A 14,996-nucleotide genomic window follows, 5' to 3' on the forward strand; every position below is an offset into this window, starting at 1 on the left:
TCTCTCTCTCTCTCTCTCTCTCTCTCTCTCTCTCTCTCTCTCTCTCTCTCTCTGTGTGTGTGTCTGTGTGTGTGTGTTGTTGACTTGGGTAGCACCATATTCTTTTATCCAGTGTTGATGTCTTTAGTGCCCTCTGTTATGTTCTCTCTTCCCTGGAGAATCAGCAGGTTTTACGTGTAAAATCTTGATAAAGCATTGCACAAAGCAAAATACAAAACCAAAAATGAATAGGTACACCTCGCTGGGTCCTGGGCCTGTGGACAGTAGATAACCTCTTACCTTTATCATAAATCTCCTTCAAGACCCCTCGCTTGATCAGCTCCTCTCTGCTCTGCCGCATCGATATCTTCCTTTCCAGAGCTGCAAGCAAGAGCGAGGCAAGTGTGAGTGGTGAAAGCATCATCTCTCTCCTCACCCACAAAGGAGCCTCATGTTAACAGATACTTCACTTGGATCTACTGAAAGAGCCCATGAGTTATGTTTTGCTAATGATAAGCTAATGGCACACTAGTTAACATTTTGATACTCTGAGAAGACATGTAACCAGGTTGTTTTCAGTTTTTAAAAATACTCTTTGAGTTATCTCTCAGGCAGGTATATTTATTGAATCTGACTACTGACTCTGACTTAGGCTGGATGCCTTAGCATGAAGAAGTATAGCATTTTGTCAGCCACGTTGGCTACTGAATAAAGGGACCAGGACTCTGAACCAGCCGTTCAGCCTCTGCTCGGGCTCTAGGTCAGAGGTGTGGCTCTGAATGTGGCTGCTCCTGGTAGACAGGCTGGCATTTCAGTGATCTGCCTCAGAGTAGATGTTTCACTGAGGGTCTCCTCACTTTTCCAATGTAAAAGAATGTCAGTCGAGGTACACATTTGGATATTTATCTCTTGAAAAGCACTCTGTATTGGTATGGTCCCCAGGATCTCCAGGAGATGATCTGCAAGGTAGTGGGTAACTTCCAGGGAACATCTCTGGTTCATCCCTCCATGTAGCTACATGTGGGTGAAGTCACGCTAGAAAAGAGCTTTTCTCAAGCCAGGTGCTCCTCCAGATGAGCCAGATGTGTGGTAGATGGAACCGGAGAGGGAGAGGGAGTGGGTGTAATGAGGACCAGTGAAGGGGAAATAGACACAAAGGGCCCATGGGAGGGATGCCTGGAGCCTGTGGAGGGAAGGAAGTCCCTTTGGCACCTGTGCCTCGCTTTGGTTTCTGGTAAACACAGGGGAGGGAGGAGAAGTTATTTCATCAGCTTATTTCAAATGCCTGAGCATTTTGACATCCTTCAGGAGCATAGCTACTTATGGGAGTGGGGACATGCAAGTGACAGAGTAGAGGAACTCTGTCATGCAAAGCCACTACAGATTAGTTAGGCGGGTACACATGTACACTTCAGCAGCACTTAGAATTAGAACTAGTGGGCAAGAAGGGAAGCCTTGATGAGAGCCTATGATCTCTGGGACATCAGTCAAATCTCTTTGCTCCCTCTCTACCACGCACACCAGCCAATCTGATTTCATAAGTCCTCAGTAGGACCTGAGCACCTGGATTTTGATACAAAGCTTAGTGTAGATTCTACATGATATGCATAGTGTAAATGAGTACATAGTCTTCCTCTGCCTGCCACTAATTTCTAGGTGAAAGTGATACTCCAGAAATAATTGGCTTATTTATTCTATAAATTCTTTGTTCATTTGCAGGTTTAAAATTCTGTGCTCACAAGGACAATGCCCACAGCAATTGAGAAGGGTAGAAAGTTAATGTCATAACTTGATCCTTACTCTGGTTCTGGGATCATTCCTGTCCTACAGATGAGCTACAAGGAGAGGCGAACTGGAGAAGTTCCCTGGTGCCTGAGGTCTAACACTCAACTGCTCTCAGAGATACACAGCACAAGTGTAAGAGATTCCAATGTTTCTGTCTTCTCCCCAGGACATCACACTATTGTGAGGATATGGTATATAGAAAGGGTAAGACTTTAACAAGAGAAGTTGTTTCTCTCTAGAATCTTGTATGCTTCTGAGAGGAGGGAGTAGGAGAAAGTGAGGGAGGAAGAGAGGAAGGGAGAGGGAGGGAATGCTTGGATAACCTCAGGCCTTAGTCCTTGCCCTCCACCTTGTTTGAGGAAGGGTCTCCTGTTGTTTGCCTCAGTGTGCTACAGACTAGCTGGCTCCCAGCATCCATGGATAGATTTTCCTGTCCCTATACAAGTGCTAGCATAACAGGTGTGTACTATTGTATCTGGCTTTATGTAAGTTCTGGGAATCCTGGTGAAAGTCCTTACATACATGTGTCCAGTATATTACCTACTAAGCCATCCCCACCTCCCTGAGGGCATGTGTACTTGGGGTTGAACAGCACAGGAAGTGACATCAATACTTTATTCTCAGATGACTCTTCCTTCTAAGGTGTCATCACCCTAGGAACTCTTTTCACCGGCTACCCACAAAGCCTCTCCTTTTACTTCCCTGTCAACTGTCCTTTCAAAGTGAGAGGTCAGCTTACGAAAGGCCAAGGTCAAGCACATCATGGCTCCTACGTGCAGTGATGTGAGCCGTCTGGTACAGAAGAGCCCTTCCAGCCCTGAGACCTGGCCTATTACTGAACAACCAAATGGAGCTACGGGATTAATAAAGACAAAGGGAAAACATGGCTTCTCCTTCATCAACCATGGCTGCTAGCTCAGCCTTCTTTACTTGGTAATCCTGGCTTTGGGTGGAGCAAGAACAAGAAAAGGAGAGGAGAGAAATGAAGAAAATTTAAAGACAAGGAGCCACTCACTGGGAAGGAACCATGTAAAATACATCATGTTCTCCTAAAGCACAGGGGGATGAGGCCAGAGGACAAACTGTCTACCTGGGATGGCTTTGTCTCAGGGAGGTAGGAAGAGGAACTGAGTAGAGCAGAACCAGTAAAATGAAAGGAAACAGAAATCCATATTGTCAGCTGGGTGGCAACAAACAAACTGCAAGCAGGTATTATTTCTATATGGAGGAAAAAACAAACCTAGAAAGGACTTACGTTAAAACAAGGGAACTTATTTTAAAATGTAGGAGTTGATCTTACTACCGCACAGAGCAGTGTAAGTCTGAGGGAATGCTTTGGCGTAAATGTTCTAAAATTAGATAATAGGGGAGAGGGAGGCAGGAAAGACAGCTGAGAGGTTAAAAGCACTTCCAGAGGCCCAGGTTTGGCTCCCAGCACTCACAATGGGTGACACATGAGCGCCCATCACTTCAGCTCCAAGAGATTTGAGGATCTGATGCCATCATCTGGCCTCCCTGGGGCTCCCATACATGTGGTAGGTACACACACACACACACACACACACACACACACACACGAGTAAAAAGACACTATAAAATCCCACCATGTACCGTGTGCGTTGTTCTGCATGTCTTTTTATTTTTACTTTAAAGCTATCAGTTCCCTTCAGGGTCTATCTACCTAGATCACTTTATTTGGTATTTTTGTTTGTTTGTTTTATAAACATGGTTCTTTGAACCTTTGTATTTAGGCTCCCAGGAGAACATCCTGAAGGGCTTTTCTCATTGTGAAACTTGAGGTAGTTTCTCAGAGGGCTGTTCACTCTGTGTTCTCAGAACTGATGGCAGCCAAGTTTCAAATCTTTTGGGGATTGCTTTTTTTTTTTTTTTTTTTTTTTTTAAAAGCAGCAAGTGTTAGGTTTGGCCCAGGGGCTATTTAAGTCCTGCACACTGACAGTAACCCCTCTCTCCCTCTCTCCTGGATGGCATTCTATCTGTGAATCTGAAATCCTCAGGCCCCCAAGAAAAGTTTACCAAGCATACTGAGCTATCGGGGGTGATAGGCAGGAATCTCTGTGTGATTGACACTAGAAATTTTGTCCCCTGCTGCTTGGCCTGACGCCTTTTGGGGGAGGGGCGGTACTGACGGTGGAACAACTTCTTTGGTCCTGCTAAGAGTGTCAGAGTGGAGACTTGCCTACATATTCCATCACATGCCCTTAGCATGATCAGCCATTCGAGAAGCAAGCTGTCAACACGTGAGCCTGTGTTGTTTCATGATCCACCTATAACTGAAGCATGTCCCACACTAGGCGTATTCATTCTGGAGATCACTTAACCCAAGTCTAGATTTATTTTCTCCTCTAGGACGATCTATATCTGTTGAAGTCCCTGCTCAATTGTCTTTAAATTACATTCTGAAGGGAATAGACATTTAAGGGGAGAAGCAACTGAGAAGTGTAGCAGTCACGAACACTCTTCCACTGCCGTTCCCCAAAATAGTCAACTTGCAATTAAAATCTGTAGCTTTGATCCTTTTAAATCTTGCAGCTCCAGAGAAAGGAAAATTCAAGCAAGAAACCTGTGAGTGACAGAACAGAAGTTTCAGGACCTTGAGAACACGTCAGCTTCCTGTCCAGCCTCAGGGATGATGGACAAAGGTAATATGATGGAAATAGCCACAGCTTGGGAAAACCCCCAAACAAAACAACCAATCGGGCATTGAGATGAAGCAATCCCAGCATTCAGGAGGCAGAGGCAGGAGTCTGAGGTCACCCTAGGCTATATAGTGATACTTAGTCTCAAAAGCTTGGAATGCACCCCAGTGACATGCTAATCAGTGCAAAGCCCTGGGTTTAATCTCCAGCATGGCAAATAAGACAGAAAAATAAAAATAAAAATAAAGGAAGAAAAAGAAATATGAGCATAAGGGTATGTGGTTGATTTTTAGATAGCATGGTATAATAAACATATTCAATAGTCATTCAAGTCCAAAGGCAATCTGTACAAACACTAAATAACCTATCTCTTATTAAATCAGATGTCCAAGAGTGGTAGATATAAAGAGCTAAAGATTTCTGTCAAGAGCCAAGTACTGCCAGGTAGAGAGAGTTTCAATTACTTGATTATCGTAAAAAGACACCTTTACTTGTGGACTTGGGTTAAGTGATCCCCAGAATGAACACGCCTAGTGTGGGGCATGCTTCTGTTATAGGTGGATCATGAAGCAACACAGGCTCATGTGTTGACAGCTTGCTTCTCGAACAACTGATCACGCTAAGGGCATGTGATGGAACATGTAGGGAGGTGGAACTTAATTGGAGGACTTGGGTGTTTGGGGATGTACCTTTGAAGGGGACATTAGAATGTCTACATCCCCTCTTTGTGTTTGCTTTCTAACCACTGTGATAAAAGCAGTTTGGGGCTATGACACATTGCCTGTGACAAAAAGATGCCCTGCCATAGCCCTGATTGGGCCGAGGAATCTTGGACTGAGAAAGTCTGAATCTGGGAGTGAAAGCAAACCTTGCCTGACCTTCAGTTGATTTTCTCATGTTTTGTTGCAGTGACAGGAAGCTAGATGCATATAGAAATCCCATATAAAAAATGAGGGTAAGTGTTCTTGTCGTATAATAAGGTACAGGTTGTGGTTGCTGCTCTCTCAGTGTGGTCTTACAGCCTTTGCCATGGTTTTATAATAGCAACTTTAGCAGAATTCCCTGTACATGGGCTCAGAGATCTATCAATCCTTTGTGGTAGTTTGACTAAGAATGCTTCTCACAGACTCATATATTTGAATTCTTAGTTAGCAGGGAGTGGAACTGTCTGAAAGGATTAGAAGGATTAAAAGGTGTGGTCTTGTTGAAGGACATGTGACACTGGAGGTAGGCTTTGGGGTTTCAAAAGCCCACAGTAGGCCCAGGTTCTTTTTTTTTTTGCCTGCTGCCTGCAGATCAGTAAGTAAATCTCTCAGCTGCTTCTCCAGTGTGATGTGTGCTATCATGCTCCCTGCCCTGATGATAGTAACAAACCCTCTGAAACTCTAAGCAAGCCTTCAAATAAATGCTTTGTCTCTGTTGTTTCTTCATAACAGTAGAACGGTGACTAAGACTCTCTTCCTGAGTCTTTCTAAAAAGTCACATGGTGTCATGACAGCTCTATGACTCAGCCAGCTGCAGGCATTTCCCACCTGGCTTGAATGGTCCTCATGTACTGAGAAACTGTCTAGATTCTTGCCCTAAATACTGGACAAACTAGCCTTAGCCTTGAGCAAGGATTCCTTAAACCGGAGGCTACAAACACACCCAGGAAGAGCAACCTCTTCTTCCTCTTCCTATGTGAAGAAACATCTGTGAACTGTGGATGTTCCTCAATACATGGATGGGACTGATTGTCTAGAGTTCAATATTTATTTCTTTGAAATCTGAACTAGACCCATGCTTGGATGGTCCATCTCCAATGGAAACTCCCATGCAGCTGTTATTAGATGGGAATGTGCCAGAGGCATATGAACAAAACTCATTGCCAAGGTGGTGACTCGACCACTGTACTCGCCTTATTTCTTTCTCCTCCTCCTCCTCCTCCTCCTCCTCCTCCTCCTCCTCCTCCTCCTCCTCCTCCTCCTCCTTCTCCTCTCCTTCTCCTCCTCCTCCTTCTTCTTATTTAGAAATAGTTGACATCATAACTTGTTGGGTCAGTCCTTGTCAATCCCACAAGGCCAGAGACTGTTTTTGTTTTCTTCTGTTGTTTGTGGTGAGATTTAACTCATCTTCGTCCACAGTATAAAGTCTAACTTGCAGACCAGTGTTGCCCACAGACACTCAACAAATGAATGCAAGCTCAGACATCAGTTACTCAATGGATGCAAGTGCAGATAAAAGGGATTCCAAGAAAGATGGTATCTGCACTGAACATATACAGACCTTTTCTTTCTCCATTTTCGTATTCTTTGATAGTTTCATTCATGTATGTAATAAATTTCAGTCGTATTTGCCTCCCATTTCTCTCTCTTCCATTCCCTTGATCACTGAAACTCTTCTTTTCAGCAAGCTCCTGTCGTTTCTTTTCCAGACAGACCTCCTTTTCTGGCCTGCCCATCATTCACTAAACAATACCCTATAACTACTGTTATGCATAGCATTTCCACTGCAGCTGGTATTGTGTGTCATCTAGCAGTAGGGTCAGGGGCACAGCAAGAAACCCGCATGCCCTGTAAAAGTATTCCACTGGATGTAAGAGGCTTGATTTTGGCATCTTTGGGTCCTGGAACCATGGCCCAAAGGTACTAAGAGAAGACTGTGAGCACACAGGAGTGGGGCAAGGTATTCCTTCACTTCTGAGCCAGAATATCCTCTCAATGAAAGTGACCAAGCACTTATCTGCATGCATGCCTGTGACTGTGATGGAAGCCTAATTTGGCAGGGCTCTTTGCTGTAGTGAATGGTCTAGGCCAGATGCTCTCTAATGCATTCAGCACTGAGGCTTTCCCCAATACACAGAAGTGTATAGTTCTTTAGCCTCAAGTAACCCAATACCAGAGGGAATTTGTCCATTAACAATTCTGGTTTGGCCACAACTGATGTTAAGATGATGTCACTAACAGGTCTGTTTTTCTCTTTGCTCCAGGAAAAGGGCCTCTCAGCCAAGTTCTGTGCATGCATATGAGGAAAGGGAGTGGACATTGATGTGTTTTATAAAACCAAGGGTATGTTTTATGGAGCACAGTATGGTTTGGTGGGAGGGGGCTCATCAGCGAGCCTATGCTGAAGCATCCACCCCTCTTCTCCTCCCCCTCACCTGAGGTACCAGCCATACCATGGGTGTAGTATAGAATAGAGTTTATTTGGGGGCATGGGAAGGGAAGTTGAGAAGGAAGCAGAGGCAGAGAAAGAGAAGGGACAGAGAAGGAGAGAGAGAGAGAGATCGAGATAGAGAAAGAGACAGAGAAAGAGAGAGAGAGAGAGAAGAGGAGAGGAGAGGCGAGTCGAGGCTGACCAGGAACATATAGAGAGAGGGAGGTGAAGGAGGGAAGGGAAGAGAGGGACAAGGGGGTTAGGGAGAAAAAAATGGCAAAGGGACAGAGAGTCAGAGAGAACATCAACCAATCCCTTTTATAGGAAGCCAGGCCTACCTGGTTGTTGCTAGGTAGAGAATAGAAAGAATGCTAACAGACATAGCTAAGTTGTAAACTATGTGGTTGAGAATATATTATTCATAGACTTTAAGTATATCCACGAGTGGAATGAACCAGCTGGAAAAGCATTTGGGAGCTCACTAGGCAAATACAGTTCTAGGAGGATACTGGAGCTCACTGGGTGTTATTCTTAGATTGGCTACATATGAAAATGGCCCTTATAGACATGGGACAAATTCCTTACATTTTTAGAGATACATAATGAGAGGTGTGTCATTTATATTTAAATACTGCAGAAGGGGACTAGGGAGATGGCCTAGTGGGCAAGAGTGCTTGCTGAGCGGGTATGAGGCCCTGGGCAATTGCCAGCATCCATGTCAAAAACCACGAGCACCTGTGACCTCAGAGCTGCGGTGAATGGAGACAGGAGAGTTGCTGAGGCTTGCTGGAAGTCAGCCGAACCAGGTCAGTGGGGCACTCAGTCACAGGGAATAAGGTGGAGCGTGCAAAAGTAGAGCCCTCCACGTATCCTCTGGCCTCCACATGCATGCAGGGGTACAAACACCTGCACACATGTGTGTGCACACCACACACACACACACACACATGCACGCACGCGCGCATGTCTTCAGAAAACAAGTATCATATGCTTCCAAAGTTTAGTGAATGTTCAAAGGTAGTTATAAAAAGCCTCTCACTTTTTCCTATGTTTGGCCCATTTTCAAAATAAGAAGTAAGCATGCAAGTGGGTCTTACAAGGAATGTTGAGTGAAGAAAGCTAGACAAAGGACATGTGACTCCATTTGTATGGAATTCGAAAAGGTGACAAGAGCTACCGATGGGGCTCGGCCTCAGATCTAAGCTGGTAACTACTTAGCAAAGCAAGGAAGTGCTTTATGATAAAAAATAAGGGCAGGGGCCACCACTCACGGGGGAGGGGACTGGTATCAGGAAGACACATTGAAGGGCTTCCAAGCTCAGTGACTTGGGATGCAGTTCCACGGTGTTTGCTTTATAGCCTTCTCATAAATTACATATGGATGGTTCACTCAGGATTTAACATGTGTTTTATTTCCCCAAAGAAAAACATTCATAGAATGTTCTTACTAACTCTTCCTCACTTTGTAACTCTGCAATAGGGGATAAAAAGCTCAGCACACATGTGATGGAATCACGGTTGCCCAGGAAACTGACTCCTGTTTGTGAGAGAAGGGATGGTAATAAAGGAATACATGAAGCCGTGATATGCCTTGTCTGGTCCTTCCCTCAAGCAGGTCCAACAAAGAGCACAGAGGGTCGCTCTTAATCTTTGCTTAGTTTTTTCCAAGGTTGCATGTATGGGTTAAGAATTCAAACAGAAAGTTTCAGAATTTAAGTAATTTTAAAGAAAGAAAGAAAGAAAGAAAGACTCTGAATATTTGAAGAACAGACTGGCCTATTCTTGGAGTCCACCATTAAAAGAAAAAAAAAATCAGCTGAGAGGAGGTAGTTCCACAAGAAATGATCCAGTGAGGGCATGAGGCATGTTCACACCAAAGTCTGCTTCTCCTACTGTCCGTCTTTAAGCTCATTAGCACAGGGAGCCAGCTTCTCATCAGATTCTAACCGGGTGGTCATGGCTGTCTCTTCTGAAATCAGTCAGATGCATCATCATCATCACCACCATCATCATCACCATCAATCCTCCTTCTTCTCCTCTTCCTGCTCCACTGGCTGCCTTGTATAGGAGCACAGTACAACATGATGTTTCTCATTTATTTTTCACAGTCTCGTGCAATCTATTGTGATCACACTCACACTGCCCTCGTTACCCTCTGGTATCCTTCCCTCCTTTCTTCCTACTTAGTCCACGCAGGACTGCATCATTAGAAAAAAACAACAGCCCTTCCTCCAGCAAATATCTGCTCATTAGGAAGGGATGGGGCCTCACGCCCATCCACCCCTGCTCATGATGGAAAAGCGGAGGAGGGTCCAATCTCATGCAAGCATCCATTGTTCCTGCACACAGGATGTGATTCCATAAACTAGTGATCTGAAAACAAATGTACATAAAGCTCTATCTGTGAGCTCTGTCATGACAAGACATTTTCATTGCATGTGAAGTGTTAATCCTTATGATGCCAGCAGACACAGTGACATGAGTGTTGGTGTTAGGCACAGAGGCTGGCTCCTTTGGGGCTGACTGGCTTCTAGTGCTTGAGAGAGCGTATAGGAAAGTCTGATTTTCTCTTCATGATTAGGCTCAAATCCACACCTCTCATTCCCATCCTGTTCTCTGCTGCCTCAAACAATGCCCACTCCCTGCCCAGGAAGAAAAACAAATGTGTAGTTTAAGGCTAGTTAAGTGATCTTACCCTCCCAGATACAACTTGTGGAGTGTATTTTATCGTCATTTTCCTATTATTGTTGATTTTTATTTCATGTGCACTGGTGTTCTGCCTGCATGGATGTCTGTGTGAGGGTGTCAGATCCCTTGGAACCGGTGCCACAGACGGTTGTGAGCTGCCATGTGGGTGCTGGGGTTTGAACCAGGTCCTCTGCAAGAGCAGCCAGTGCTCCCAACTTAGCGGTGTATCACCTCAAGCACCCAAGAATGGAAACCTGACCTTTGGCTCAGAATAGCTTAATACCCTAGCTACCCCCTGTTACCTACAGGATAATAGAGCCCTGGTTCATAGTGTCTTCTGGAGCCAAGTTCACAGAAACAAACTTGCTAGCTCTGTTGTTTGCTTTTTCAGACTCTCTTGTTCGGATCCGCTCTGCTGCCGTGAGGTCTGGAATACAAGGTTAGCACAGGAGGTGTGCTTTTCAATTTTCTATGTCTCCGACTCTTTAAAGACAGAAAAGGATAGCAGCGTCTGTTTGCTTGCTTCTGGCTCCTTTTGGATGCTGGGGATGGAACCGAGGGCTTTGTGCATGCTCAGTGTGGGCCCTGCTGCTGAACTACACCTTAAGCTGACCAGGTGGGATCTGCTGTTATCTACTGCCAGAACTAGAGTCAGCTAATAACTATGAATCACATTTTTTTATTTTCAGAATCACAACTATACATAGCTATGTCATATTTCTATTTGGACAGACATTTTGCCTAAAAGGATTGTTTCTATGACTTTCTAGACTTTGCCCCACAATGACTACACTAATACAATGTACTAGGAGCTAAGGGCTCTGGGCTTCCCTCATAACGCTTTATGCAAATTTCACAATAATTTCAAGAGGGTGGCATCCCCATTTCCACCTGGGAAATGAAAGTGATGTTAAGTAGCTGGACTTGAACTCAGGTTGTGTGATCTGAGCGTACACATTCCTATGCAAGGCGTTCTTCCTGTTCTGAGCCTTTACAGGGTGGGAAGATGCCAAAGTTTGTCAAGGCTTTCTGCAAGTCAGCACACTTGTATAGGCAGTCTCTAACCTAGCAGGATAATTTATTCCTCTGTCTTAAAACAGAAGTTGGTAGTGCAGTGTACTCGTCTACTTGGACTGTAACGAAATACCATGGGCTGCTTAGCTTAAACAGCAGAAAGTTATTTGTCTCAGATGTGTAGAATTCCGATGCCTCTCAGATCATAAGGAAATCAAACCTAGAGGGCTGGAGTCCATCCTTAGGATCTCATTAAACTTTACTTTCAGACACCACCTGTGGCCACAGTGTGGGTTCAAGACTCGCCATAAAGACTTGAGGTGACATATGCAGTCCCTTGAGAACCATGGCTACTTCCTAACTACAGGAGATTGTTTCTGAGTAACACTTCACACTCTTCACACTCGAAGTTAACGTGACTGGCACATATCAGAGAACAATCTGGAACTACGAAGGTGGGTTGAAGACACCTCATCCAAAGTGCTGGGGTCCAGAAGTGTTCAAGAGTTTGATTGGGAGGGAGTTTGAAATACACATACATAGGGGTATCGAGGTTGGGGCTCAATTCTACATATACAATTCACTTGTTTCATTTCTGCCATGCACCTACAGCTTGAAGGTAATTTCCCACAGTATTTTTATTGTACCTTCATTCTGACAATAAGTTATCCTTTGGGGTCAGGGATGGAATTTTTTACTTGCTGTAGAAGGTTGGCTGAGAAAAGTTTAGAATTTGGCGATTTTGGTTGAAGGTACTCAACTTTGCACTTTACTTTAGTAAAAAGTCCAACTGTCCAGAGGAAATACAGCAAGCCTCCTCCTCCTCTCTCTACACACACACACACACACACACACACACACACACACACACACACACGCTACCCATATTTAGGAAGGCAAGCAGCTGCTCTGGCATTTCCCAGTGGCCCTGTGGGTGGTGAGAACTGGGCCTTGTGCTGGTGATTCTGACACCTAGCACAGCACAATGGGAATGGTCCCAGGAGAGAAGGTGAGCGAGTGCTTTGAAAAACGTAATCAACTGAGAAGCAAACGTTCAGCCTTTGTTGTGTTGCAGTAGTAAATCTAACTTCAGTTGGGTGGCTCTGTGTGACATAAACCCACTGCTTTCTTCCACCATGTACTGTTCCCTAAGGTTTTAACCCCCCCAACCCCTCCCACAGTCTCACAGTTCATCCTGTCATTCAACCTAGTCCTTTAATCGCTGGTCGATGCTATCCTTCATCTCTTGACTTCTGCATACAAGTTAGGATGAGCTAGTGCATTTTCATTTTTAAAAAAATCCTATTTGATTTTTAATTGAAACTGCACTGAATCTAGAGATATTTTTTTTTCTGGGAGGGTTGACATCTTTGCAATAGTACTGAGCCTTCTAGTCCAAAAAGATGCCACTTCCCTTCATTTGTTTATGCTATTATAAATGGTAGCTTATAAATTATTTTCCAACGCGTGTTGCAGGTAGATAGCAATGTACTTGATAAGATAGCTGTATCTCAGTGTAAGCGGAGGTTGTTTCTGGGACTCCCAGATTTTACACCCTCATATGAATGGTGAGGTGCTTGCATATCCACCATTAGATCTTATGTCGCCTCCTGATGATTTATATCCAAGCTGTGGAAACACATGTTTTCTGTTTAGGAAACAGTGATGAGAAAGATAATCTGTGTGTTTCAGTAGAAATATGATTTTTTTCTTAAAATGTTTTATCCACAGTTGGTTGAATTCTTGAATATGGAACTCTTGTAGATGTGTAGGAGTTGTTTGCGTTGAATGCAGAAACCTTTGTTAAACTCACTTTTTTTTTTTTTTGGCTGGGTCACCAGATTTTATCATATCTTCTAGATATTATATGATCGTAAGGGCTTCACTTATTGCATTTAATCTTTAAATGTCTTATTAACATTTCTTCTGTTTTTGCTGTCCTGGCGTTTCCTCCTTGAAGTCTCAGGAGGACCCTTTCAATGCTCTATGGTTAAATCTTCTATCTGCTGTGGGGTTAATTTTCTTGTTTATTTCTTGATAGGTACCGACCTCACAACTTAGCAGTTCCTTCTTATACTTCTCCTTTGCTTACAGCTTAAATGGATGTTGAGTTCCATCAAATGTTTATCTGCACCTAGAGCTGACCATGAGGTATTACTCCCCTTTGTCTGTTGGTAGTCTGAACAATACTGATTTTGAACATTGCCAAGACCAAGCCAAAGTAATAGTGACAAAAATTCCTTTAGATATATAACAATGGATTCATTTCTGAATATTTCATAAAGATTATAGAATTAGAATTCTAGAATTAGAATTTATAGAATTAGAGATGCTGGCCCATAATTTTCTTATCTTTATCATGTTAGCATATCAAGCTAGCCCTTTATATTTACTTTATGATTTATGTACATGTGTGTGTGAGTGTGTGCCTGCATGTGCACATACATGTGGGTGCCTCTAGAGACCCAAACAGGGCTGGATCCCCTGGAGCTAGAGTTAAAGGCATCAGTGAGCCATCCAACATGGTTGCTAGGAATTTACTTCAGGTCCTCTGCAAGAACAGTGAGCACTCTTGACTGCTGAGCCATGTCTTCTTCTGTTAGCTATAGTGAAGTTTGAATAACACAAGTATCATACCATTCTCAGAGATCTGAAAAGCATTAATTAGGGAAGCCATGTGGGTCTATCATTTTCTTTTGGGGAAGTATGAACTTTTCCGGGGAGGATGTGCTGATTTCTTTTTTATTCTTTTATTTTTACTTGACAATATGATTTGTTCAACAAATTTGGACATTTAAATTTCTTTTAAAAATTGTTTAAAACAATATTTAAATTGCCTTCCAAATTTATGGAAAATGCCTGATAAAACAGCAATCTCTCTTCCTATTCTGCACACAAACATGTTTCTTTCTTCTCTTACCCCTTTCTTTATTTGTATGACATGCTGCTTTAACAGGGACACAGAGTGGGGCTTGGCTATATAGCTCACTTATGCATTCATCAGCATGTAATACAAACAGTAAGGGCAAATACTCATTTTCTTCAAGTGAGAGAACTGAATTATTAATGTGTACTAGGGGAAAGTTGACCTTTGCAAATGTCTTAGTTCAGGTTTCTATTGCTGTCATAAAACACTCTGACCAAATACAGCTGGGGGAGAAAAGGGTTTTGTTTCCTTTTACAACTCTTGAATCACAATTACTGAGGGAAGTTGAGACAGGAACTTGGGGCAGGAACCTGGAGGCAGGAACTGATGCAGAGGCCATGAAGTCATGCTGCTTACTGCCTTGCTCCTCCATGGCTTGCTCAGTTTGCTTTCCTATAGACCCCAGGACCACCAGCCTAGGGATGGCACCGCCCACAATGGGCACCTTTCACATCAATTGTCAATCAAGGAAATGGCCCATAGGCTTGCCTACAGGTCAATCTTACGGTGACATTATCTTAATTGAGGCTCCCTCTTCTCAGAGGACCATAACCTGTGTCAAGTTGACCAAAACAAAACAAGATAGGATACTTGTCATCCCTGGAAAAAGAAGAATCCCAGAATATTTAAATGTAAGGTTCATGACTCAAACACTCTAAGTGCAGCCAGGAAAACTGAAAAACACAAGACTAACAAAGACAAAGAGAGCAGGCAACTCAACACTCAGACACACACACACACACACACACACACACACACACACGAGAGAGAGAGAGAGAGAGAGAGAGAGAGAGAGAGAGAGAGAGAGAGAG

The 14,996-nt window shown here is 43.6% G+C and overlaps 1 protein-coding gene across 2 annotated transcripts in view; it reads right to left on the bottom strand.

Annotated features, from left to right (window-relative positions):
• Window positions 1-14,996, bottom strand: part of Phactr1 (phosphatase and actin regulator 1) — a 278,883-nt gene that overhangs the window by 109,421 nt on the left and 154,466 nt on the right. For both annotated transcript variants that reach the window (XM_028763224.1, XM_028763223.1), the window contains exon 3: window positions 280-360. In XM_028763224.1, the coding sequence (XP_028619057.1) occupies window positions 280-360 (81 nt within the window). The remainder of the gene's footprint in view (window positions 1-279; window positions 361-14,996) is intronic.

The sequence above is a fragment of the Grammomys surdaster genome, unplaced genomic scaffold (assembly GCF_004785775.1).
Source record: "Grammomys surdaster isolate TR1022 unplaced genomic scaffold, NIH_TR_1.0 137, whole genome shotgun sequence".
NCBI classification, from domain to species: domain Eukaryota; kingdom Metazoa; phylum Chordata; class Mammalia; order Rodentia; family Muridae; genus Grammomys; species Grammomys surdaster.